Genomic DNA, 25,208 nt, shown 5'->3' with positions numbered 1-25,208 from the left:
CATATGTGCAACCACACACCATACACTTGTATGTGTGACCACACATACATCGTCTATTACCATCTGTCTCCTACACACAGTCTTTCCTAAGCATTTTATTTAAAAAAAAAAACAGCACATGGATTCTGCCATGGCTACCAATTTCCCTCCATCCTTTATCACAACACTGTCCCTCGCTGCATGTTCTGGGCACTTCAGAGCCTGCCTTGGGCATCTGCCCATCACCACAGCCTGATGGTGGTGCTCCAGTGCTGGGGGCTCCCACTTTGGTACCCATCTGTCTCTGTCACCCACAGCTGGGAAGCATTCCTGACTCTCACTCCATCTCTCTTCCGTGCTCCACCCACCATCATTCCCATGTGAGCAGCACCCTTGGACACAGAGTGCTTCCATTCTGAATACTGCCTTAACCTCAGCTTGGGGGACCCGAGACCACATATTCTGCACACGGCCCTGACCTTGGGGTGCATCGCTGGTGACTGCAACTTACCTGTGCCGTCGAATCCCCATCCTGGTTTACTGAAGTGCAGAAGTGACATAAGTGCTTGTGAATCAGCAGGGAGCTCTTGGCCTTGACTCTGGTGGGACAGGAAGGAGGAGAGAAACTCATCTCAGCTTTGTAGGGGGACTCAGGGTGGCACTGGAGGCTGCACAGCATCGTGTCAGCACCACTGCTGTGGGGCACACATGTCTCAGAAACTTGTAGACCAGCAGCTCCTGGGAGGTTGTCTAAGTACTCCTGCGTTATGTGCAGTGGCAAACGTAAGAAGCTCCTCATGTAAAGGACCATGACTCTTTGCCACTGGGACAATGCAAAGCAGTGCCTCCACCCACTGTGTGAGACCTGCCCTACACCAATGCCTAAGACGGGTTCTGAAGAGTGATGGCAGATGGGAGACAGTTCTGATGTGCAGCTCCCACATGGAGAGACAGAACAGCATGTGGAGACTCATACTGTGGCCTTTCACTCCAGGAACCACCACAGCAGCATACCAGAAAAAACAAAAAAAGTCACAGAGCCTTTGGAAGATGCCATAGGCCACTGCAAATTCCACAGAACAGGTGACAACTCTGCTGCTGTCTCAAAAGTGCCACCTCCTGGCTGGAGGCCAGTCAGCTCAGGACATGACAGCAACTCATGACAGAACAACCCTGCTCCTAGGAAGGAGAAAACAAGAGCTTATTCCACCTCCTGCAACATCCTGAATAACCAGAGGTCCTGAGTCTGCCCATGTGACAACTTCACTGCTAGAATAACCAGCCTCTGAGAAAGTCAGCACAGTAAACCTATCGACCGCCGAGGACCCCCACAGAGTCCACTTCGGTCCCCTGTCACCTCCACCGGAGCAGGTGCTAGCATCCACAGCTGGGAGACCCGAGGACGGATCACATCACAGGACTCTGTGCAGACATTCCCCAGCACCAGCCTGGTAGCCCTGCTGGGTGGAGAGACCCAGAAGAACAATAGCAATCACTGCTGTCTGGTTTGCAGGAAGCTCCATCTCTAGGGAAAGGGGGAGTGCACAAATCAGGGACCACCCCATGGGACTAAAGAATCTGACCAGCAGCCTTGAGTTCCAGATTTTCCCACTGAAATAATCTACACACATGAGAAGGAATCAGACAAGTAATCCTGGTAATATCATGAAACAGGGCTCTATTCCACCCTCAAAAGACCACACTAGCTCCCCAGTGAGAGATCCAAACCAAGAAGAAAATCAGAATTGCTGGAAAGAATTCAGAAGGTTGATTATTAAACTACTCAAGGAGATACCAAAGACAGGTGATAACCAACTTAAAGAAATTTAAAAATCAATACAGGATATAGATGAAAAATGCTCCAGGGAAATAGAGATCCTAAAGAAAACACAGTCACAACTTCTGGAACAAAAGACACACTAAGAGAAATGGAAAATGCACCAGAAACTTTCAACAGCAGGATCTAACAAGTAGAACAAAGAACTTCAGAACTCAAAAACAAGGCTTTTTAAATAACCCAGCCAGACAAAGAGGAAAAAAATAATTTTAAAAAAGAACAAAGCCTCCAGGAACTTAGGGATTATGTTAAACAGCCAAACCTAAAAATAGTGTTCCTGACAAAGCAGACAAATCCACAAGTTTGGAAAACTTATTTGAGGAAATGATCAAGGAAACCTTCCCTGGCCTTGCTAGAGTTCTAGAGATCCAAAGACAAGAAGCTCAAAGAATGCCTGGGAAATTTATTGCAAAAAGATCATCACCGAGGCACATGGTCATCAGGTTATCTAAAGTCAACACAAATCAAAGAATCTTAAGAGCTGGGAGGCAAAACATCAGGTAACCTCTAAAGGAAAACCTCTCATATTAGCAGCAGATTTCTCAGCAGAAACTCTACACACTAGAAGGGATTGGGGTCCTATCTCTAGCCTCTCCAAACAAAATAATTAACAGCCAATAATTTTGTATTCAGCAAAACTATGTTTCCTAAATGAAGTAGAGAAAATGTCTGTTTCATAACAACAAATGCTGAGAGAACTAGCCACTAACAAGTCAGTCCTACAAGAAATACTAAAAGGAGTTCCAAATCTTAAAACAAAACCTCAAAATACACCAAAACAGAACCTCCTTAAAGCACAAATCTTACAGGACTGAGAAAACAGTAACACAAATTAAAAAACCAAGGTATTCAGGCAACAACTAGCATGATCAATAAAACAGTACCTCACATCCAAATGCTAACACTGAATGTAAATGGCCTATAAGCACCTTCTAAAAAATACAGAGTGAAAGAATGGAGAAAAATCCACCAACCAAGTATCTGCTGTCTTCAAGAGACACACCTAATGTATAAGGACTGAAATAAACTTAAGGTAAAGTGGCGGAAAAGATATTCCATACAAATGGAAACCAACAGCAGGCAGGAGGAACTATTCTGATACCAGACTCAACAGACTTTAAAGCCACAACAGTTAAGAAAGACAAAGAGCAACATTATACGATGATAAAAGAATCACTCCAAAAGGAAAAATATCACTATCCTAACTATATATGCAAGTAATGAGGGACCTGCCAAATTTATTTTTTTTATTCTTTATTATTATTTTTTTTATTGATCATTCTTGGGTGTTTCTCACAGAGGGGGATTTGGCAGGGTCATAGGACAATAGTGGAGGGAAGGTCAGCAGAAAAACAAGTGAACAAAGGTCTCTGGCTTTCCTAGGCAGAGGACCCAGCGGCCTTCCGCAGTGTTTGTGTCCCTGGGTACTTGAGATTAGGGAGTGGTGATGACTCTTAAGGAGCATGCTGCCTTCAAGCATCTGTTTAACAAAGCACATCTTGCACCGCCCTTAATCCATTCAACCCTGAGTGGACACAGCACATGTTTCAGAGAGCACAGGGTTGGGGGTAAGGTCACAGATCAACAGGATCCCAAGACAGAAGAATTTTTCTTAGTACAGAACAAAATGAAAAGTCTCCCATGTCTACTTCTTTCTACACAGACACAGCAACCATCCGATTTCTCAATCTTTTCCCCACCTTTCCCCCTTTTCTATTCCACAAAACCGCCATTGTCATCATGGCCCGTTCTCAGTGAGCTGTTGAGTACACCTCCCAGATGGGGTGGTGGCCGGGCAGAGGGGCTCCTCACTTCCCAGAAGGGGCGGCCGGGCGGAGGCGCCCCCCACCTCCTGGACGCGGTGGCTGGCCAGGTGGAGGCGCCCCCCCACCTCCCTCCTGGACGGGGCGGCTGGCCGGGCAGGGGCTGACCCCCCACCTCCCTCCCGGACGGGGGACCTGCCAAATTTATAAAACAATTCTTACTGGACATAAGAAATGAGACTGATGAAAACACAATTATAGTGACGGACACAATACTGCACTGATAGCACTAGACAGGTCAAGACAGAAAGGCAACAAAGAAACAATGACCTTAAACTATATCCTAGAACAAAAGGACTTGACAGATATTTACAGAACACTCTACCCAACAACTGCAGAATGTACATTCTTTTCATCAGTACATGGAAAATTCTCCAAGATACATCATATAATAGGCCACAAAACAAGTTTCAATGAATTTAAGAAAATCAGAATTACATCAAGTATCTTTTCAGACCACAGGGGAATAAATTGATAATTAACTCAAAAAGGAACCCATGAAATTACACAAATATGTAGAAATTAAATAACTGCTTCTGAATGATCTTTGGGTCGACAATGAAATCCAGAGGGAAATTTAAAAGTTCTTCAAACTGAATAACTGTGGCACAACTTATCAAAACCTCTAGGACACAGCAAAAGTGATGCTAAAAGGAATGTTCACAGCATTAAATGGCCACATCAAAAAGACTGAAAGAGCACAGGCAATTTAAAGTCACACCTGAAGTAACCGGAGAAACAAGAACGAATCAAACCCAAACCCAGCAGAAGAAAAGTAATAACGAACATCGGAGCAGAACTAAATGAAATTCAAACAAAAAAACAAAAAAACCACAAAAGATAAATCAAAAAGCCAGTTTTCTGAAAACACAAACAAAATTGATTGACCATTAGCAACATTAAGCAAGAAAAGAAGAGAAAAGATCCAAATAAGCTCAATTAGAAATGAAATGAGAGACAGCACAATTGATACCACAGGAATACAAAAGATCATTTAAGGCCAATATGAACACCGTTATTATGCACACAAACTAGAAAATCCAGAGGAGATGGATAACTTCCTGGAAAAATACAACCCACCTAGATTAAATCAGGAAGAAATAGAAACTCTTAACAGACTAATAACAAGTAGCGAGATTGAAACAGTAATAAAAAAATTGCCAACTAAAATATCCAGGATGTATTCACAGCTGAATTCTATCAGGTATCCAAAGAACGACTGGTACCAATCTTATGGAAACTATTACAAAAGATAAAGAGGAAATCCTCCATAAATCATTCTATGAAGCCAGTATCACCTTAATACCCAAACCATGAAAGGACATAGCAAAAAGAGAAAACTACAGACCAATATCCCTCATGAATATAGATGCAAAAAACCTCAACAAAATACTAGCAAACCGAATCAAACAGCATAGCAAAAAGATAATAACACCATGGTCAAGTGGGTTTCATACCACGTATGCAGGAATGGTTTAATATATGCAAGTCAATAAATGTGATACCTCACATAAACAGAATTAAAAACAAAAAATCAGAGATCTCAATAGATGCAGAAAAAGCATCTGACAAACTCTGCCATCCCTTTATAAATAGAACACTCATCAAAATCAGCACGGAAGGGACATACCTCAAGGTAATAAAAGCCCTCTATGACAAACCCACAGCCAACATTATACTGAATGGGGAAAAGTTGAAAACATTGCCCTTCAGAACTGGAATAAGACAAGGATGCCCACTTTCACCACTTCCTTTCGACACAGTACTGGAAGACCTAGCCAGAGCAATCAGAGAAGAGAAAGAAAAAGCATCCAAATTGGTAAACAGGAAGTCAAATTGTCCCTGTTCACTGATGATATGGTTGTATACCTAGAAAACTCTAAATACTCATCCAGAAAGCTCCTAAATCTGATACATGAATTCAGTAAAGTTTCAGGATATAAAATCAATGGACACAAATCAGTAACATTGCTATGTGCCAACAATGACCAAGCTGAGAATCAAATGAAGAAGTCAACCCCTTCTGCAACAGCTGAAAGAAAAAAAAAACAACTTAGGAATATACCTAACCCAAAAGGTGAAATATCTCTACATGGAAACTACAAAAACCTGCTGAAAGTGAACATAGAAAATGCAAATAAATGGAAACACATCCCAGGCCTGTGAATGGGTAGAATTACTATTGTGAAAATGACCACACTGCCAAAGCAATACACAAATTCAATGCAATTCCCCTCAAAGCAGAATCATCTTTCTTCACAGAACTAGAAAAAAACAATCCTAAAATTCATATGGAACCAAAAAAGACCCCAGATAGCCAAGGAAGACTAATCAAAAAGAACAAATCTGGAGGCATCACATTACCTGAATTCAAACTATACTACAAATCTAGAGTTACCAAAACAGCAGGGTACTAATATGGAAATAGGTGTGTAGATCAATGGAACAGAATAGAGAACCCATAAATAAAGCCAAATACTTACTGCCAATCGATCTTCAACAAACAAACAAAAAACATCAAGTGGGGAAAGGAATCCTATTCAATACAAGGTGCTGGGATGATTCACAAGCCACATGTGAAGAATGAAGCTGGATCCTCTCCTCGCACCTTTTACAAACATCAACTGAGGATGGATAAAAGACTTAAGACCTGAAAGCATACAAAAATCTACAAGATATCATCAGAAAAACTTTTCTAGGCATTGACTTCGGCAAAGAGCTCATGACGAAGAATCCAAAAGCAAATGCAACAAGAACAAAGATAAATAGATGCAATTTATCTTAATTTATCTTTATTTTAAATAAGTACCTTCTGCACAGGAAAAGAAGTAATAAGCAGACTAAATGAACCCACGGAAAGGAAGAAAATATTAACAACCTGTACATCTGACAAAGGACTAATATCCAGAATCTAAACGGAACTCAAACAAATCCACAAGAAAAAAACAAATCATCCAATTGGGTGTGGTGGCTCATGTCTGTAATCCCAGTCCTTTCAGAGGCTGGGGCAGGCAGATCACTTGAAGTCAAGAGTTCAAGACCAGCCTGGCTAACATGGTGAAACTTGTCTCTACTAACGACACAAAAATTAGCTGGGCGTGCTGGTGGGTGACTGTAATCCCAGGTACTTGGGAGCCTGATGCAGGAGAATCGCTTCAACCCAGAAGGCAGAGGCTTCAGTGAGCCAAGATCATGCCCCTGCACTCCAGCCTGGGTGACAGAGTGAGACTCTGTCTCAAACAAACAACAAAACCAATCCCATCAAAAAGTGGGCAACATTCATGAAGAGACAGTTCTCAACAGAAGATACACAAATGGCCAACAAGCATAGGAAAAAATGCTGAACATCACTAATTAACAGGGAAATGCAAATAAAATCCACAATGCAATACCACCTTACTCCTGGAAGAATGGCCATAATTTAAAAAATAAAGAAATAACAGATGTTGGCATGGATGTGGTGAAAAGGAACACTTTTACACTGCTAGTGGGAATGTAAACTAGTACAACTACTATAAAAAACAGTACGGAGATTCTGTAAAGAACTTAAAGGTAGAACTATCATCTGATCTAGCAATCCCACTACTGGCTATCTACCCAGAAGAAAAGAAGTTATCTTATGAAAAAGATACTTGCACCCACATGTTTATAGCAGCATAGTTTGCAATTGCAAAAATATGAAACCAGCCTAAAACAAATCAGTGGATAAAGAAAATGTGATATATATTTGTGATCTGTATATATGTAAATACCATGGAATACTACTCAGCCATAAAAAGGAATGAAATATCAGCACTCACACAACCTGGATGGAGTTGCAGACCATTATTCTAAGTGAAGTAACTCAAGAATGAAAAACCAAACATCGTAGTATCTCATTTATAAGTGGGAGCTAAGCTACGAGGATGCAAAGACGTAAGAATGATGTAATGGGCTTTTGGGATTCAGGGGGAGTGGTGGGAGGAGGGTGATGGATAAAAGACTACACATTGGGTACCGTATACATTGCTCAGGTGGTGGGTGCACCAAAATCTCAGAAATCAACACTAAAAATCTTTTCCATGCAACCAAACACCTTGTTCCCCAAAACTATTGAAATAAAATAAAAATAAAAATTATAACTAGGACTGGTGTGGTGGCTCATGTCTGTAATCCCAGCACTTTGGGAGGCCAAGGCAGGCAGATCATGAGGTCAGGAGATAAGAGATCGTCCTGGCTAACAGGGTGAAACCCATCTCTACTAAAAAAACAAACAAACAAAAAAATTAGCCGTGTGTGGTGGCCGGTGCCTGTAGTCCCAGCTACTAGGGAGGCTGAGGCAGAAGAATGGCATGAACCCGGGAAGTGGAGCTTGCAGTGAGCCGAGATCACACCACTGCACTCCAGCCTGGGTAACAGAGTGAAATTCCATCTCAAAAAATAAAAATAAAAATAAAAAAGTTATAACTATATAAGCAAAGAGTATTGGAGGATATTTGTATAACCTTAGAGTAATGGCGCCTTTTTAAAGCAAGACAAAAGGAAATGTTAACAAATTTGGCTTCAGAAAAGTTCACAACCTCTACACTGTGAAAGATCCCATAGGGTTCCTAATAAGCAAAGAGCTGTTACGTTTGATAATCCAAATAGCCCAACTGTTGAACATTAATTCACACAACAAAAATTGTAAAATGGTCAAAACATGAAAAAATGTTCAGTCGTAATTGTAGTAAGGAAATGCATATTAAAACATTATATATTTTCTTTGAATAAAACTAAGCATACTGTTAGTATCTCATAGTGAGAAGAGCGACAGCGTTGAATGAAGTGTGAACTGCTCCACCCTTGTGAGAAAGTCATCAGAAAGAGTCTGTGAAGATTGAAAATGCGCGTGCCCTTTGACTCTCAGCTTCCAAAAGAAAACAAACCGCACTGCACAGCACTAGCTCAAAGACGCTTCTTGAAACCCTGTTTATGAAGCCAGCCCTGGCCCTGTTGGGTGGGGCTCCGGGTCAAGGCACCCCCAGTGCTCCCATTTACTTAGCACCTTGACTCAGGAATGGGTTGGACTCTCAGAGCTTACAATTTCTATGAAACACTATTAGAGATCATAAGAAATACATTCAGACTCACAACTACCCACATGTTCATGGAGAGATGTAGAAATAAATAAGCGGGTCTTACTCTTGTGTGTTAGTTTAGATGTTAGTTATGAAGAAGGGAGTGAAGAATGTAGTTTCTGCAAGTAAGACAAGCACATCGAGATAGATAATTTGGTATAATTTAACAATATTAAACAAAGCTATTTTATCTTCTACTGCATCATCCCATGATTTCAAAATGTCTCATCATAGGTGAATTATTTTCCAAAGTCATTTGAGTTAAGAAAAGAATGCAGCTATTCTTCAGAGCGACCAAGCTACTGCAGGAAGCTTGCAACTTACCCCTGTGCAGATGAGCCCAGGGCGCCGTCTCCTTGCTGTGGGGCAAAAGAAAATTCGTCACATGAAAAAAGAAGTTGCTGACATGCAGCTGATTCTTACATAAAAGTCACGTCTATTATTCCTGGGTTTTGAGGAATGGTACCTGGAGTTCTCTTGGGTCCTGAGTTCAGATCTCAGAACCACTTACGTGTGCACGTGTTTTCATTTCTCTCTGGTGAGAAACTGGGAGTGGGATTCTGGTCATATATTAGACATTTATCTTTTAAAGAAATGCCAAACTGCTTTCCAATGTGGTGGCACTTTATACCCTCATTTAACTTCCACTAGCAAAAAACGCAGGAGACTTGCAATTTCTCTACAACTTCATCAACCCTCGGTGGTGACTGTCTTTTTGATGACAGGCATTCTCCTGGGTGTGTGGTAGTATCTGATTGTGGTTTTAATTTGCAGCTGCCTGATGTAGAATGATGTTGAGCATTTTTTTCCATGTGCTTATGTGGCATCCATGTATCTATACATCTACATCTACCTTGGTAAGGAGTTTGTTCAAATCTTTTGCCCATTTTTTATATGTATGTATGTATTTTTATTTATTTTTGTAGAGATGCTCAGGCTGGTCTTGAACTCCTGGCCTCAAGCAATCCTCTTGCTTGGCCTCCCAAAGCAATGAAATTATAGGTGCTTCCCATTGTGTCCAGCCCTCTTGCCCATTTGAAAAACTGGGTTTTCTGTATGTTTTTGTTTGTTGTTTTTTTACAATTGCACTTTGAAAGCTCTTTGTGTCTTTGTGTATTCCGGACATCAGTCTAAGACTTGAAAATATTTTGTTTGCCTGTGGCTTGCACAGGAATGAACACCTGGCTTTATTGTGCTTTGCTTTACCGCACTTCACAGATACTGTTTTTTCACAAATTGAGGGTTTGTGGTGACCCTGGTCAAGCAAGTATGTCGGCGCCATTTTCCCCGCAGTGTGTGCTCACTTCAAGCGTCTGTGTAAGCAGCTTTTAGCAATAAAGCACTTTTAATTCAGATACATAGTTTTTAGACATAACGCTGTTGCACACGTGTCATATAAACATAACTTTTATAAGCACTGGGAAACCAGAAATTCATGTGACTTGTTTTACTGACATGTTCACTTTATTGTGGCTTTCTAAAACCAAACCTGCAATATCTCTCATGTGTGCCTGTATTTTTATTTTTTTAATGGTGACTTTTGAAGAGCAAATATTTTCAATTTTGGTAAACTCCAAACTATGATTTTTTTCTTTAATAGGCAGTGATTTTGGTGTCAGATCAAAGACAAGCTTTGTCTCACTAAAGATCACAGAGATTTCATTCTATGCTTGTTTCTAGAAGTGTTCTATGTTCAGCTTTTAAGTTTAGGTGTCAGATGGATTTGGGGCTAATTCTTCTGTGGGGAATGAAGTGATCCTGGGTAATCTTTGTACAGGTATGAAGAACTCAATCATTCTTTTTTCTTTTCCATGTGGATATCCAATTGTTCTAGTACCACTTGTTGAACTATAATTTCTCCCTATTTAATGATTTTAGTACCGTTATTTAAAGTCAATTGACCGTAAATGAAAGCTTTAACTTTGGACCTTTCTTCTGGTCCATTTCTCTATATCTGTCTCTGTCGGCGCCACACTGTTTTTATTACTGTAGCTTTATGTCTCTATGTCAGCGCCACCTGTCTTTAGTGCTACAGCTTTATAGTAAAATTTAAAGTCTGGTTGTGTAAGTTCTCCAATTTTATTTTTTCTCAAAATCATTTGGCTAGTACAGTAGCCTAGGTCTTTTGAATTTGCATATACATTTTAGGACCACCTTGTCATTTCTGCTAAAACAGAAGCCTGCTGGGGTTCAGCAGGGATTGTGGTAAATCTGTAGATAAGTTTTGGGGAAAATTGCCCTTTTAATAGTATTTTTTTCCAATCTATGAATGCTGTACACCTTTTCACTTAATAGAGCATCTCTGACTTCTCTCAGTCATGGTGTGTAGCTTTCAGTGTACATATTTGCACAAGGTTTGTTAAATTTATTCTTTTTTTATTAGATTATGAAAGGAAGTTTTAAAAATATAACCCGGATTTTTCATTGCTGGTGGATAGAGATGTGCGAGTGTGTATTTTAATATGTGCCCCACATCCTTGTTAAGTGATTTTATTATCTTAACTAGGTCTTAAAACATACTTTTTAGGTTTCGTTGCCTGCAAATAAACACAGTTTTATTTTGTATTCTGTGTGACTTCATTTTCCCTGCTGCGCTGTGTTGGCTGGAATGTGACTGTGATGTCAAAAGTAGGAGGAAAGGGCGTCATCACCTGTGCCCAGCCTCCAAGAGAGGGTCACCAGCCTTTCACCAGTAAATGTCATGTCAGGTGCACAGGGTGCTTTCCTATCATTCCTAGGTCACTGAGATTTGTTAAAAATCATGAACGGGAACTTGCTGTTAACAAACCCTTTTCTGCATTGATTCGCATGATTGCATGGTTACCGTTCTCTATTGGACTAACGTGCTGAGCTGTAGTAATTGATTCCTAGGCCTTAAGCCACTGCTTACCCCTGGAGTGATATCACTTGGCCACAGTGCACAGTCCTGCCCCATGCTGCTCCATTTGGTTTCCCAAGGTCTTATCAGTGATCTCTGCCTGTGTTTCCTGAATGTACTGGCTTACGAATATCTGGCTTTGGTGTCAGGTTGATAGTGGCATTGCTGAATGAGTTGGGAAGTGTTGCTTCCTTCTCTGTTTTCTGAAAGAGTCTGTGTGTAGGTGGTATTGTATTTTTTCTTTAAATCTTTGCTGGAATTCATGCATGAAGACTACAGGGCCTGGGATTTTTCTTCACTGGGAGATTTTAAATTAGTACTTCAGTCTCTTGGCTGTTCTATGTCTATTTAGACTTTCTATGTCTTCTTGAGTTAGTTATAATAATTCATGTCACTTAACTGGAAAGGGAACTAACTTCCTTAAGTTAAAAATCAAGTTTCAGGCCAGGTACAGTGGCTCATGCCTGTAATCCCAGCACTTTCGGAGGCCAAGGCGGGCGGATCACCTGAGGCCAGAAGTTTGAGACCAGCCTGGCGTGTCAAAACCACGTCTCTACTAAAAATACAAAAATTAGTCAGGCGTAGTGGCATACATCTGTGATCCCAGCTACTTGGGAGGCTGAGGCAGGCAAACTGTTTGAACCCAGGAGGTGGAGGCTACAGTGAGCTGAGATTTCACCACTTCACTCCACCCTGGGCAACAGAGCGAGACTCTGTCTCAAAAAAAGAAAAAAAAGATGCAAAAAGCACATTTCAACTTTGGAAGATGTATAATGCAGTAGAGAAATGTCCAGGAGACTCAGTTCCTTTCCTATCTTTGCACTAGGAAGTCAGTGGTGCATGACTGGTGTTTATGTTCACAAAGACACACAGACACACCCATGCACAGAGCCTCACACAGAGACACACACACAGCAGAGTCCACGGGCTGCATCAGCCCTGAAATAAAGGAGCATGGCTGAGAGTACCAACCACCGAGTGACCTTAGACATTGTCCCAGGCCTGGAGAAATGGAGCAGAGAGACAGGTGGTACCTGGAGAAATCCTTTGTCCATTTGCACGTATGGATCTTTCCTCACTGCTTGATGTTTTGAACTCTCTTCTTTGCAGGTATTAATGAGATACTCAAAGGTGGTCATCTTCTTGGCCTCTGGAAAGGGAAAAGGAGGAACAGGACAAGTTACCAGCCCTGCGGCTTTGCACGGCGCCCACAGGACAGCTCAGCAGAGTGGCCAGTGCCACTGATCCGGCCCCTGCACAGGTAGAACTGCTCCGCCCAACATGCAGGCCCTGTGAGGTCAGGATGAGTGCAGGTACCTTGTGGGCCCAGGTCTGCAGCTAGCTGATGGTCAGCAGGAGGGGTTTGCAGCTGCAACCTGGGGAACGGTGCTGACCCACGGCCCCCCGCCTGCCAAGGCCTCATTGAGCTGCATTGTTAGTGTTGTCAGAGATGAGCTGTCTCTCACAGACCTGGGTCCCCCAATACCATGCAGCCTGAGAGGTTGCTCCAGATCCCCTGGGATTGCTGGCAGGGGTAAGAGGCCAGCTCAGGAGGGGCCGCTCTGTCTGAGGGTCCAAGTGGCCTGTGGGGTTCCCCACATCTGGACACTGGGTGGGGCGCACCTTGGGGGATGCACAGAGACCCTACAGTCGGAGGACCACGCAGTGGGGCGGCCACCCTGAGGTGCTGGCTAGCAGGTCCTGGGACCACACACTCCTGAGGGTGCTCAGAGCCCCAGGCCCAGGAGGTGAACACGAGTGCTCTGATGGGGCTGAGACAGGTCACCATCCCTGCAGCCCTGCACAGTGCCCACAGGACAGCTCAGCAGGCCGGCCAGAGCCCCATCCACCCGGCCTGTCCTGCGGGCAGCAAAGCAGCCCAGGGAAGCAAAGCAAAACCTGATACACCCGTTTATCTAAAAGAGCCGTCTTAACAAACGTTAATAAAATGGGCTCTGCACCTATTTCAGCCACGAGCTTCCATGGAGGGGCCAAACTCTCCATGCTTCTTTCCCTAAACACCAACACCGTGAGAGCCGATGTCTTGTGACTATTTCTGGAGACTGGGGCGGCCGCCCACAGAGGCCTATTTGCAGTGAGGAGCAGATGGCGGTGGGCGCCCTGGGGAGCTGCCTGCGGCCAGCCCAGCCCTCACAGGATGCGTCTCACCACAGCCTCTCCAGTCCTGTGAGGTAGAGAAGAAGCTCCTGGCCATCCCGGAGTCACTGCCCAGGGAGGCTCTGGGTCACGGGGGTGGGGACAGGCCTGGGCGTCCTGCTTCCAGGCATCCTGCCTCCCGCCCACAGCAGCCGCCTGCCTGTCCTTTCATGTTTCTGCCACACTTGGTCTGGGCTTTGCATTCAAGAAGCCCGTTCCAAGTGCAGTGCCTGGCTCAGAGGACAGACCAGGTCGTCCCTCCCAGCCCTGCATGGCTTCAGGCCCACTGCACTTCCCTGCTCCGCCTGAGGCAAGGGCCAGCTTCTCCGCAGCACAAGGGCCAGCCACACTTGTTTGTGTCTCATTCTTCATCCTCTCCCCGCAGCGTGCAGGTGACCATGCCTCACCCAAAGAAGCCTGCAGCCCCCTACGTGCTGAGCACACAGTGGGCATTGACTATTTTAACCCAGGGAAACATTTTGTACACAAAGTTGGAAAAAAATGACAAGTGCAGACTTTGTATTACTGGGCAGTTTGAGCATCCCTTAATCTGCGGCACATGTGGATAAGACCATGTGGCCTCGGCCCAACCTCTGCCGATTCTCCTGTTGTGGGGGGACTCACCCTGACTCTAAGCATCTGAGGGTGAGAGATTTCCTGATAAGGACAGATGATGAATTCTGGGTGGAGTGAAACTCCAGAAAAGCCTTCATAGGTGGTAAACCCAAAAATATTTAAATGTAAGAGAGACTGCTAGATAATTCTAGAAAGTACTTTTAAAAATATTCCTGATTCTAAGAGGGGTGGAGAGTTTTGAAGGAGGCCCAAATGACTTCTCACTCTTAAGGGTTTCAGCTTCAGGAACAGGCAGCCTGTAACATTCTACAAGGCAGACGCGCGTCTCCATGAAGTTACACCTGAGGCTTTAGTTCCATTCCATTCAGTAAACATATCCTAAGCACCTATTCTATACAGGCACTGGCCTTGACATCCAAAATTAAAACTCTGAAAACAGCACATTCAGCACTGTGTCCGTAGGATTAAATCCAGTGATTTTCATTGCACTTCCATTAAAAAAATTCAACCCTCAGGCAAGACAACAGTGACTGTAAGATGTGCGTTAGAGGTGTGTGTTTTAAAACATCCCCAGGGTTGTGTGGGGACAGTGGTTTGTAGCGTAACCTGTGGTTATGAACAAGGAGGCTCTTGGTGGGGTGTGTTCATTCTGAGCTGGGTGTTCTTGCCACAACTGCAGGCAGGGGATGCTCTGGAGATGGAGGTGAGCCCAGAGCCTGACCCAACCAACTCCCTCTGCCCTGACCAGGGGTTGGCCAAGCTGTCAGGAGCAGGGCATTCTTGGGCGCTGGCCTGGACACACTCTGCTGCCCGCATCCACAGAAACCCCCTGAGGCCACAGCCTCGGGGCCACCACTGCCCAGAGAATGGAAGACACTTTGCAGCTGGCCCACCATGACCAAAATGGCTGGTGCCAGGAGCAGAGAGGTTGTTGTTACTTCCAACAAGTTTCCTTGGGGCTGGGGAGTTTACCCTCCCTCGTTCAGCAACATGACTGACCGCCTACCGCTGTGCCCACTGCGAGACTCAGCAAGACCACCAGCTCTCGCTTCAGTTGTTTGGTTAGTGGGTGACCTGCCTGTAATATTTTTCATTGTTAGAATTTCTACTTGTGCTTTTGTAAGTCCACCTGTCCTTATTTCATAATGTCCTGTTCTTGCCTAATAGATTCCATTCCATTGTCTCTGAACATTTTAAACTTGTTACTTCAAGCACCTGGCACTGCTCCTGCAGGTCTCGGCATGAGTTCAGCTTCTTGCTGGGCCTGCTGGGCCCTCATGGATTTAATTTCTTCCTGTGATTTGCCCTTTTTGTCTATGATCTCACTTCTGGGAGAGGCTGACCCTGAACACATGCGCACATGGGGGACAAAGACCCTGGCCCCAGGTGTGGGGGGCTCAGGGTTAGGGACATACTCAAGTAGAGGTGTAAGATGAGCAGCTCTGACCAATCAGGCTTGGGGGGATCGGGGACTTCGGGTGGGGGACATACTCAGGTAGATGTGGAAGATGAGCAGCTGGCCCAGGTGCACCAAGCCAAGGAAGTCCAGCAGGAGCACGAGCATCCCGATGATCACGACTATCAGGGTCTGCACCTGCACCGGGAACAGGGGGAGGAACAGCAGCCACGTGTTCATATTCTTGACATCTGGGGAGACAAGGGAGAGACAGTGTGTCCAGCACCTGCTGACGGGTGCCACATCAGGCGGACGTCACAGACCAGAGCTTGCTGGGGATGCGGCGGCATGGGGACAGCCAGTGCGAGGGATGTCTCCCTGCCCAGGTGGACGCCTCCCTTACCTGAGTGCCCCGTAGGCCCTGCTGCCTGCAGTTGGTTTTCATGATCCCTGCTTTATGGATCTGGGAGGTGAGGCTCCAACAGGGTCACTAAGTGCCGGGGTCACAGTGCCCACCCCTTCCTGAGTGCTGGGGTCACAGCACCCCCCCTTCCTCACTAAGTGCCGGGGTCACAGCGCCCACCCCTTCTTAAGTGCGGGGGTCACAGCGCCCAACCCCCCTTCCTCACTAAGTGCCGGAGTCACAGTGCCCACCCCTTCCTCACTAAGTGCCGGGGTCACAGCGCCCACCCCTTCCTCACTAAGTGCTGGGGTCACAGTGCCTGCTGGCTCTGCCGGGCCCCAGCACCCATCCCTTCCTAAGTGCCAGGGCCCCAGCACCCACCCCTTCCTTACTAAGTGCCAGGGTCACACTGCCCACCCCTTCCTAAGTGCCGGGGTCACAGTGCCCACCCCTTCCTCACTAAGTGCCAGGGTCACAGCACCCATCCCTTCCTTATTTAGTGCCAGGGTCACGGTGCCCACCCCTTCCTAAGTGCCGGGGTCACAGCGCCTGCCATCTCTGCCAGGCCCCAGCACCCATCCCTTCCTCATGGCCCACTCTGTGTCCCTGGACCCTCTGCACCCTAAAACAGCTGTCTTCAAATAGAACAGGAAAGCCACAGCTCCCGCCTGGGGTCATTTCTAAGATATGGTCCTCTGTGACACTGGGCTGCCAACACTCAAAACCACAACACTTCCAAAAATCAGGCGTAATGCAGAATGGCAGAGGGCTGGGCAAGGCAGAATGGCAGAGGGTCGGGCAAGGCAGAATGGCAGAGGGTTGGATTCAGCATGGATGTCTTTGGGTGACTCAGCATGGATGTCTTTGGGTGACAGACCCTCTCTGGAACTGGCGGCCTCGGGGGCCATCCTAGAAGGCAAACACCACACTCAGCCTGACAGGACTGCAGCTCCATGTGCCTGGGCCGGGCTGGACCCCATGCTGCCCCCCTTAGCCAGGGAGATCATGATGAGTTCAGCCCATGAGAACAAGGAGCTGCTTTGCTCAGGGCTCTGCTGGTTTTGAAGCCCTGCAGAATCATCTGGAACAGCAAACCCAGGAATTCGCTCAAGCCACAATCAATGAATTCACACGGAGACACTGGCACTGCCATGTGGAAGCAGCATGTTCCAGGAGAGAAGGCAGCACATGCCATCTTGGCCACCTCTGCTCTCTCACTCTCCCCTGGCATCCCCCACAGGGAGAGCCCAGACAACATGGTGGCTGCTGGGGAAGGTGACTTGCTACAGTGGGGAGAAGAACGCAACAGGCATCGTCCTGGGCTTGGGTCCGCCGAGGTCAGGGCCTCGCCAGGGTGGAGCTGGCTTTCAGGAAGTGCTTCAGAAGTGGCTGTGAGGCCCTGGAGGCATCAGTCATGCTTCGAAGTGGAAGGAGGAGCTTTAGGGCCTTCCACATGGAGCTGGCAAAGCTCATCCTTGAAAAAAATGTCACACCATGTTGGCTCTGGAATGTTCTGGAACAAGGGGCATGCAAGTCCTCCCTGTCTCGCCACCCGGGCTGTGTGCAGTGCGGGTGCAGCCATGCCTGGGGCTGAGACTGGCAGTCTTGTCCTGCACCGCGAGGGGCTTCTCTGGCCCAGGTCCTCCTGGTCAGGGTCCCGGCGCTGCTGCAATAAATACATCAAGTGGTGGCGGGTGGAGGCAGCTTCTACAGCAGACTCTTGCAGTCTGAGGCAGGGCTCTGACGTCCAGCTGCAGGACAGGTGGGCACACTGCCTCCGCAGGGTCCAGCGAGGTCCTCCCACCTCTGCGAGCTCCTGTGGCTCCGGGCGACCCCGGGCTGTGGCTGTGTGACTCCACCCCTGCCTCCATCCTCACGAGGCCGCCTCCCCTCTGCATCTCTCCTTTCTCTTACGAGCACACTCGTGGCTGGATTTGGACCCACTGGGACATCCCAGCATGACCCTCCCACCTCAGATCTTAAGTCACAGCTGCAGGCCCATTTCCCAAGGATGCTGGCATCATGGGATCTGGGTTAGGCGTGGACTCGCCTCTGGAGCCCACAGTCCTCACCGCCACGTCTCTCCAGTGGCTCAGTGTGAGCATCGGTTCCCGAGGCCCAGGCTCCAGGCCCACTTGGCCAAGGGCCTCAGCGCACCGCAGCCTACAGCCCAGCACCCTCAGCGCTGCCTCCACTCTCCCTCCCCATGGGCTGCTCCTGCAGGATGGGCACCCCCACCCTCCCACAACTACATGGCCCCACAGGATGGTGTGACAGGTGCTACAGGGCTGACTGCGGAGCGCAGGGGCAGAGGTGGACCCCACTGTCTCTCGCCTGACACGACCTGGCAGCATCCACAGAGCAGCTTGGCCAGTGCCCTCCCTGAGCCTGCCTCCTGTGCGCTGGGGGCTGCTGAGTTGTGTGGACACTGGGCTGCTGCCGTCGGGCCAGGTCAGAGCCTGCCTGGGGCTGCCTGCCCCGGCCTCTCCCTGGGACAAGAGGGGCCGACCACCCCAGACCCGATACTACCGCCCGGAAAGATGGCTGGAGGCGAGGATGAGGCCCCTTTAGAGCGGCGGCCACGTACCTTCATACTTGGGGTCCGTGCGGAGCACCCTGGGGTTCACGAGGTACTGGACGAGGACGTACAGCAGGATGGCAATCAGGCAGAGCATGCCAGCTGTGGCCGAGGCCACAGTGCTGAAGAAGAACCTGCCGGGAGACACACAGGCAGGCATGGGGGTGGGGACGTGGGAGCAGTGGGGGCGCAGGGGCAGGTGTGGGGGGCACAGGGGCAGGGGGTGTGCACAGGGTGGGCAGGGGTGGGCGTGGGGGACACAGGGGCAGGGGACACACAAAGGCAGGCATGGGACGTGCAGGGGCATGCGGGGCATGTGGGACAGGTGTGGGGGCGGGGAGGCAGGGGCAGGGACACGCAGGGCATCCGGGGCAGGGGCGGGGGCACGTAGGGCAGGTGTAGGGGGCGCAGGGGCAGGGGTGGGGACGCGCAGGGCATCTGGAGCCCATAGGGTGGAGGTGACAGGTCAGTGTGGGCGTCCACTTGAGGGCGCCTGGCCACCGCCCAACACTGGCCTCAAACCCCACTCCCGACCATGCCTGGAAGCTCAGGCTCCTGTCTCTGTGCCGTCCTGTGACACCCCCCCAGGTCTCCAGGCCTCTCGCTGGAGAGGGGTGGCCGTGGGACATTCCCACCAGCACACCGCCCAGCAATGCAGGCAGCGCTTCTTGCAAACGTGATTGCCTTTAATCCCCACAAGGAACAAGGAGGTTGTGACGAGGGGGAACCAGCCCTTTTCATGAGTGGGGAAAGTGAGGTCAGAGATGCGGTGTGACTCGCCCAAGCCTACCAGCGGAGCATGAGGGTCACACAGCGTCTCCAGTGTCACAGCTCTGGGGCCTCTGCCCGCACCTCCCGACTCCACCTGATGCAGACAGGGCTCCCTACCAGCCAAGGAGCACGCCGGCTGGGTCCACTCAGGGGGCCCTGAGCATGGTCTGTGCTGGGGTCTCCATGGCACCATGCTAGGCAAAGGCACTGAAGCCAGGGAAGGGGAGAGCCATGAGAGTGCCGTGGCACCCAGGAGGGCCTGCAGGCTCAGGGACCTGGATCTCTGCACCCAAAGGGAACTCGGGCTGAGGAGGCCCTGGAGGAGCCCGGTCACTCCTCGGCTACAGTCCCCCCTTCTCCAAGGGTCTCGTGCAAATCTGAGCCAAAAGCGATGTCCATGCTGCAGACGTGAGACCAAATCCACTCCCAGTCTCTCGTCTTTGCTCAAAAGATGCAGAGAATAATCCATCCAGAAAAACCAATTCTGGGCAGCAGTTCCTGGAACACACTTTGACTAAACCATCTTCCCTTGGTCTTTCTGCCACGATGATATTTTTTTAAAAGTATCCTTTAACCTCCTTTAATCTTTTCCATTGTATTATGTTCACCTAAGCTTGTTTAAATCCCTTTTTCTATTTTCAACTGGAGGACAGAGCATGAATGCCGCAGTCGTCCGAAGACGCAGTTAGGGCACAGCTGCCTTCCCCGCGCTCCTCCTCCCTCTAAGAGTCTTCTGGATAATCCAGGGGTGAGGGGTGGCTCCGGGCGTGAGCGGCTCCCTGACTGCTGCTCCCTCATACTGCCTTCCCTCTCACAGCTTAGGTTTCCAAAGCAGCAGCCCCTCCAGGCAGCGGACACGCCCTACCCTGCCCCCAGTCCTCCTGGGCTTGAGCCCACTTGTGGGGAGTAAAGACCCCTCATCCTCATCCTACTCTCTGGACAAGACTTCCCTCTTCATCCAGGAAAGAAGGCGGGTCTCTAAGACCACAGAGACCAAAGACCACAGAGACCAAAGCCCACAGGATGGGGCAGAGCCATTCATGCGGGGCCTCCTCTCCCCGCAGCCACCCAGGGCCGCTCTCCTCTTGGTTAGCACAGCCTCCTGCCCCTGCTGCCCGTGTTTAACCTGCAGAGTCCGAGGCCAGCGCTCGCAGTCTTCCCAGGACACCAGTGCCGCCTGCCTTCTTTCCGTCCCCCTTCCTCTCTTATCACTACAAAGTATGCAGCCTCCCTCACAGGGGCTCTGCCATCAGCTGGGCCTCCCCGCAGGGGCTCTGCCATCAGCTCGGCCTCCCTCAGAGGGGCTCCGCCATCAGCTCGGCGTCCCTTGCGGGGGCTCTGCCATCAGCTCCTCAACTTTCCTCATCTTGCTCTCAATTCCGTTGCTCTCTCCGCCTCTGGCGGATGAAGGGACAGAAGCGAGGTTGGCACAGATGCCGGCGCTGGCTGCTGCCCGAAGCCGAGGGCGCCCATGACCCTAGCCCTGCTCTCCTGATGCCCCTTTCCCACACACAGATGGTGTCTATACTTGGCGCCCACGTGGTCCCTCTCCAGCACCCCTCCTGAGGAAGGCAGACTCTCTCCTTGCCACCTGCCTGTGGGCCCTCACCCCCTCACCTTCCCCACCAGGACCCGCCGGATTGAGCCAGCTCGAGGCACGAGAGCAGAATGAGTCCAGAAGGAAGTGGCACCTGGGGCTAGCGTGAGCCAGAGAAGCTGGCCCCACCTTGGCCATCGTGGAGCTGCTCTTCTCCAGGGGAGGAGGCGGGTGGGTCTCCCCGGCCCCTACCATCTCACGCAGCCTCTGGACTCGCTGTGCGGTCATGCAACCTCTCTGTCCCTGCCGGGCTGCTCAGCCTCTCTGGACACATGCTGTGCTCCAGACGGGATGGCAGGGAGGCAGGGCAGGGACCCCCCGGTGCGTCCTGTGACAGGCAACGTTGGTCCCCACTCCCACGCACACCAAGGCCTCTTTCAGGTCAGCACGGAGTAGCTGGGGAGCAAGCGTGGTTCTTTTCCCTGGTAATCTTCACAACACAGTGCTGCAGACAGCCAGGGCTCAGCACACGGGGCCTTGAGAGTCCCTGGATCCTCCACTGTGCTCAGGGGAAAGACGTCTCGTCTATGAGCCTCCACCGTGCTCAGGGAAAACACCTCTCGTCTATGAGCCTCCACCGTGCTCAGGGGAAACACCTCTTGTCTATGAGCCTCCACCGTGCTCAGGGGAAACACCTCTCATCTATGAGCCTCCACCGTGCTCAGTGGAAACACCTCTCATCCTTGCACCTCCACCGTGCTCAGGGGAAACACCTCTCGTCTATGAGCCTCCACCGTCCTCAGGGGAAACACCTCTAGTTTATGAGCCTCCACCGTGCTCAGGGGAAGCACCTCTCGTCCTTGCGTCTCCACCGCGCTCAGGAGAAACACCTCTCATCTGTGAGTCTCCATCATGCTCAGGGGAAACACCTCTCGTCCATCTGCGCTGGGTGCCCACTGCCCTTCCGTGGCCCCACCCTTGTGCTGGATGGGCCTCTGCCTGGGTGGAGAGAAGGCAGCCCAGCCCAGGACAGCGTGGTCAGGAGGCCTCAGCCAGTGTGGCCCCGCAAGTGCCCATGGGGGACCTCCAGGGACTTACTCTGTGCCGATGAGCTTGTCCAGGGACGGCTGCACCACAGCCCCAGGGCCAGACAGGAGGCCAGGGCATGCAGGCACCAAGCGTCACCACATCAGGACAGGGACGCGGCCCCAAGAGGACCCTCCACCCTTTCAACACGAGGACCCCTGCCCACAGACCCCTCCCTTCCAAATTCCCCCAAGCCTGGCCCGTGCCGGCCATCCCCGCTGTGCCCCTCACCAGTAATTCCGGCTTCCCACGCAGTTGTTGATCCATTTGCAGTGGTGGTCGAAGCCGGACACACACTTATTGCAGGAAATGCAGTGTTTGGTTTTCTTGTTCCTGGAGGGATGAATCGGGGAATGCCTGTCAGGCCCCAAGTGCGCAGGTTGGGGCAGGGCCAGAGGTCCATCACTGGAAGCCAGGTGCCTTGGAGGAACCAGCCCTGTGTGGCCTGGGGAGTGGGCATCCAGCAGGGAATGGGAGGCTGGGGGAGGGTGTTGAGGCCTGTGGGGAGGAGGAGAAGCAGGGCAGCTGTGGGCAGAGATAGCCACAGAGCAGGAGGAGCTGTGTCTGTGGTTGCCCTGAGCATAGACTCCCCCCACCAGCCGTCCTACACCAGCCTCACTCTGGGTCATGGCCCTGGAGGAGGCCGCGCCTGCCCCATGGTTCCAGGAGTTGAGGCCGGGGGCTTGGATCCCACCTGTGCCTACAGGGCCTCCCTTGCAGCCGATAGCAGCCCTGTGGCCATCCCCTAGGCCATCACAGAGGCCTCCAGGGCCCCTGGAAACACTGGAACCCTTACCTCCCTCTTTCCTAAGGGCTTGTCTTGAAAATCCCCAAGAAAGGCAGTGCTCTCTTGCCCCGGGACCTCAGGGGAGGGAACTCATGCACAAAATCCACTGAGGACCAAACATGCCTGAGTGCTGCTGCGTTTCATTCCAGGGGAGCAGCGGGTCACCTACAGGTGACAGACCCAGCCCTCCAGTCTCAGCCCTGCCTGCGGAGGAGTTGGGGCGGCCCAGCACTGCACCCGGTTCACAGCGTGATGAGGGGCTATCCACCTGCAGCCACAGGGCCAGGCCCTGGAAGCTCCATTAGCATCAGCTGTGGCCATTGCATGGGCCCTGAGGGGCCAGCAGTGACCTGAGCCCCGGGCCCCTGGAGATGACCCTGACAGCTTGGGGCCTCAGCGAGGGCAGACACTCACACGGTGACCTTGCACAGGTGGCAGAACTGATTCTGGATCACGTGTGCATGTTTTGATCTGTCGAAGAGGGGCATGGGCTGAGAATAGTTCTTCATGAGTCTGACTTTGGAGTCAGCCGGGTCGATGCAGGAGGCAATCAGGTGGACGACGAGGTGGAAGGAGAAGATCCCCCCGGTCACCTGGTATGTCAAGGAAGAACCTGGCCCAGGGCCTGGTCAGCCTGGCACGAGGCATCCCCGTGAGGCCCAAGGGCCCAGACGAGGCGCGACCACTGGTCAGCCCTGCTCACCCAGCCCTGCACAACTGAGCCCAGCTCACCCAGGCCTGGCCCTGCTCACATGGCCCTGCTCACATGGCCCTGCTCACGCAGCCCTGCACACCCAGCCCTGCACACCTGAGCCCTGTTCGCCTGGCCCTGCTCACCCAGGCGTGCTCACCTAGGCCTGCTCACCTGGGTGTGCTCACCCAGCCCTGCACACCCAAGCCCTGCTCACCTGGGCCTGCTCATCTGGCCCTGCACACCCAGCCCTGCACAGCCAGCCCTGCTCACCTGAGCCCAGCTCACCCATGCCCGGTCCTGCTCACATGGCCCTGCTCATCCAGTTTTGCACACACGGCCCCATACACCCGGCCCTTCACACATGGCCCTGCACACACAGCCCTGCTCACCCAGGCCTAGAGATGAGGCCACACATCGGCCCTGCACACACAGCATTGCTCACCCAGGCCTAGAGATGAGGCCACACATTGGCCCTGCACACACATCCCTGCTCACCCAGGCCTAGAGGAGATGAGGCCACCCATCGGCCCTGTACACACAGCCTTGCTCACCCAGGCCTAGAGGAGATGAGGCTACCCATTGGCCTTGCACACACAGCCCTGTGCCAGTCGGGGACCGGGAAGGCTGCCCCCATGCCCCTTTTGGTTCATCCCTGTTGGACACAGGGCAAATCCCCCACAGAATGCAATGCACCCCCAGAGGCTCAGTCAGCCCAGCCAAGCACAGTGACCCCAAGACCCTTTACAGCTTGAGGGACAGAGCAGGGCCACAGGAGGGACGCCCCAGGTATAAACACAGCCAGATGCAGCCCCAAAGGCCCTGGAGGAGCCTGGGTTCTTTCATACCAGAGACCCCTGAGCACTGGGAGAGAAGACAGCCGCAGACAGGAGGAGCAGGGGGAGGAGGGAGGGAGCTGCACAACCTACCCGCTCCCTCTAGGCCCCAGACAGCTCACTCAGGGACCCTCTCCCCAAGAATAGCTCAGGGAAACCCCACCCCAGACTCCCTCAGGACCCCTCCGGACTCTCTCAGGGACTCTAGACTCTCTTGAGGACCCCAGACTCACTCAGGAACCCTGGGCCTCTTTCTTGGGCCCTCTGGGCTCAGAGCCTGGCTGCAGGGGCACTGGGGAGAGGGTCCTTGTCCCCTGGAGCCAGGAGAAGCTAGACTCCCCATGACTGGGACGTCAGCTCCCGCCCTCAGATCCTGGCTCCCTCCTCCTCTCACCCTGGGACCAACACAGACTCTCCATGGCAACCAAATAGAAGGGGTAGAGTGCGGGGCCCTCCAGTCACCCTGCCTGGCCCCTGGACCGCCTTCTAGCCAGGAGTTCAGGGTTGACAGCCATCTCCGCAGGGCAGCCCAGAGGCCCTTGCAGTGTGGCCTAAGCTTGGCATGGAAACGCAGGCTGCTGACCTGCGGGGCACGGCGCTGTTCCTCCTTGGCACCAGGGGCAAGAAGAAAGGTGCTGGCCATGTGCAAAATGCTGCGCAGGGATTTTAGTGGAAGGCTGCCCGCAGGGCGGGTCCTGCGCCACGCCAGGGGGCTGCTGTCCCTCCTGACAGATTCCCTCTCCGGAGCCCCCTCAGCCAACGCTGTCCTGTCCT

The 25,208-nt window shown here is 50.6% G+C and overlaps 1 protein-coding gene and 1 pseudogene across 9 annotated transcripts in view; one reads left to right on the top strand and one right to left on the bottom strand.

The window, feature by feature from the left end:
- Positions 1 to 25,208, top strand: part of LOC117978246 (neuroblastoma breakpoint family member 15-like) — a 512,107-nt pseudogene that overhangs the window by 375,430 nt on the left and 111,469 nt on the right.
- The window catches only part of LOC103785123 (palmitoyltransferase ZDHHC11), a 53,216-nt gene that overhangs the window by 15,023 nt on the left and 12,985 nt on the right, over positions 1 to 25,208 (bottom strand). For all 9 annotated transcript variants that reach the window (XR_010112639.1, XR_010112638.1, XR_010112641.1 and 6 more), the window contains exons 3-9: positions 23,322 to 23,500; positions 22,352 to 22,453; positions 18,736 to 18,860; positions 15,841 to 15,996; positions 12,651 to 12,766; positions 9,063 to 9,097; positions 491 to 578 (exon numbers count right to left, since the gene is read on the bottom strand). Coding sequence is in view for 5 of the 9 variants with exons in the window: in XM_034964908.3 (XP_034820799.3) it covers positions 491 to 578; positions 9,063 to 9,097; positions 12,651 to 12,766; positions 15,841 to 15,996; positions 18,736 to 18,860; positions 22,352 to 22,453; positions 23,322 to 23,500 (801 nt within the window). In the remaining 4 variants the exon portion in view is untranslated. The remainder of the gene's footprint in view (positions 1 to 490; positions 579 to 9,062; positions 9,098 to 12,650; positions 12,767 to 15,840; positions 15,997 to 18,735; positions 18,861 to 22,351; positions 22,454 to 23,321; positions 23,501 to 25,208) is intronic.

The sequence above is a fragment of the Pan paniscus genome, chromosome 1 (assembly GCF_029289425.2).
Source record: "Pan paniscus chromosome 1, NHGRI_mPanPan1-v2.0_pri, whole genome shotgun sequence".
In the NCBI taxonomy this organism is placed as follows: domain Eukaryota; kingdom Metazoa; phylum Chordata; class Mammalia; order Primates; family Hominidae; genus Pan; species Pan paniscus.
The sequence above is the reverse complement of the archived record's forward strand: the minus strand, read 5'-3'. Positions and strand labels throughout refer to the sequence as shown.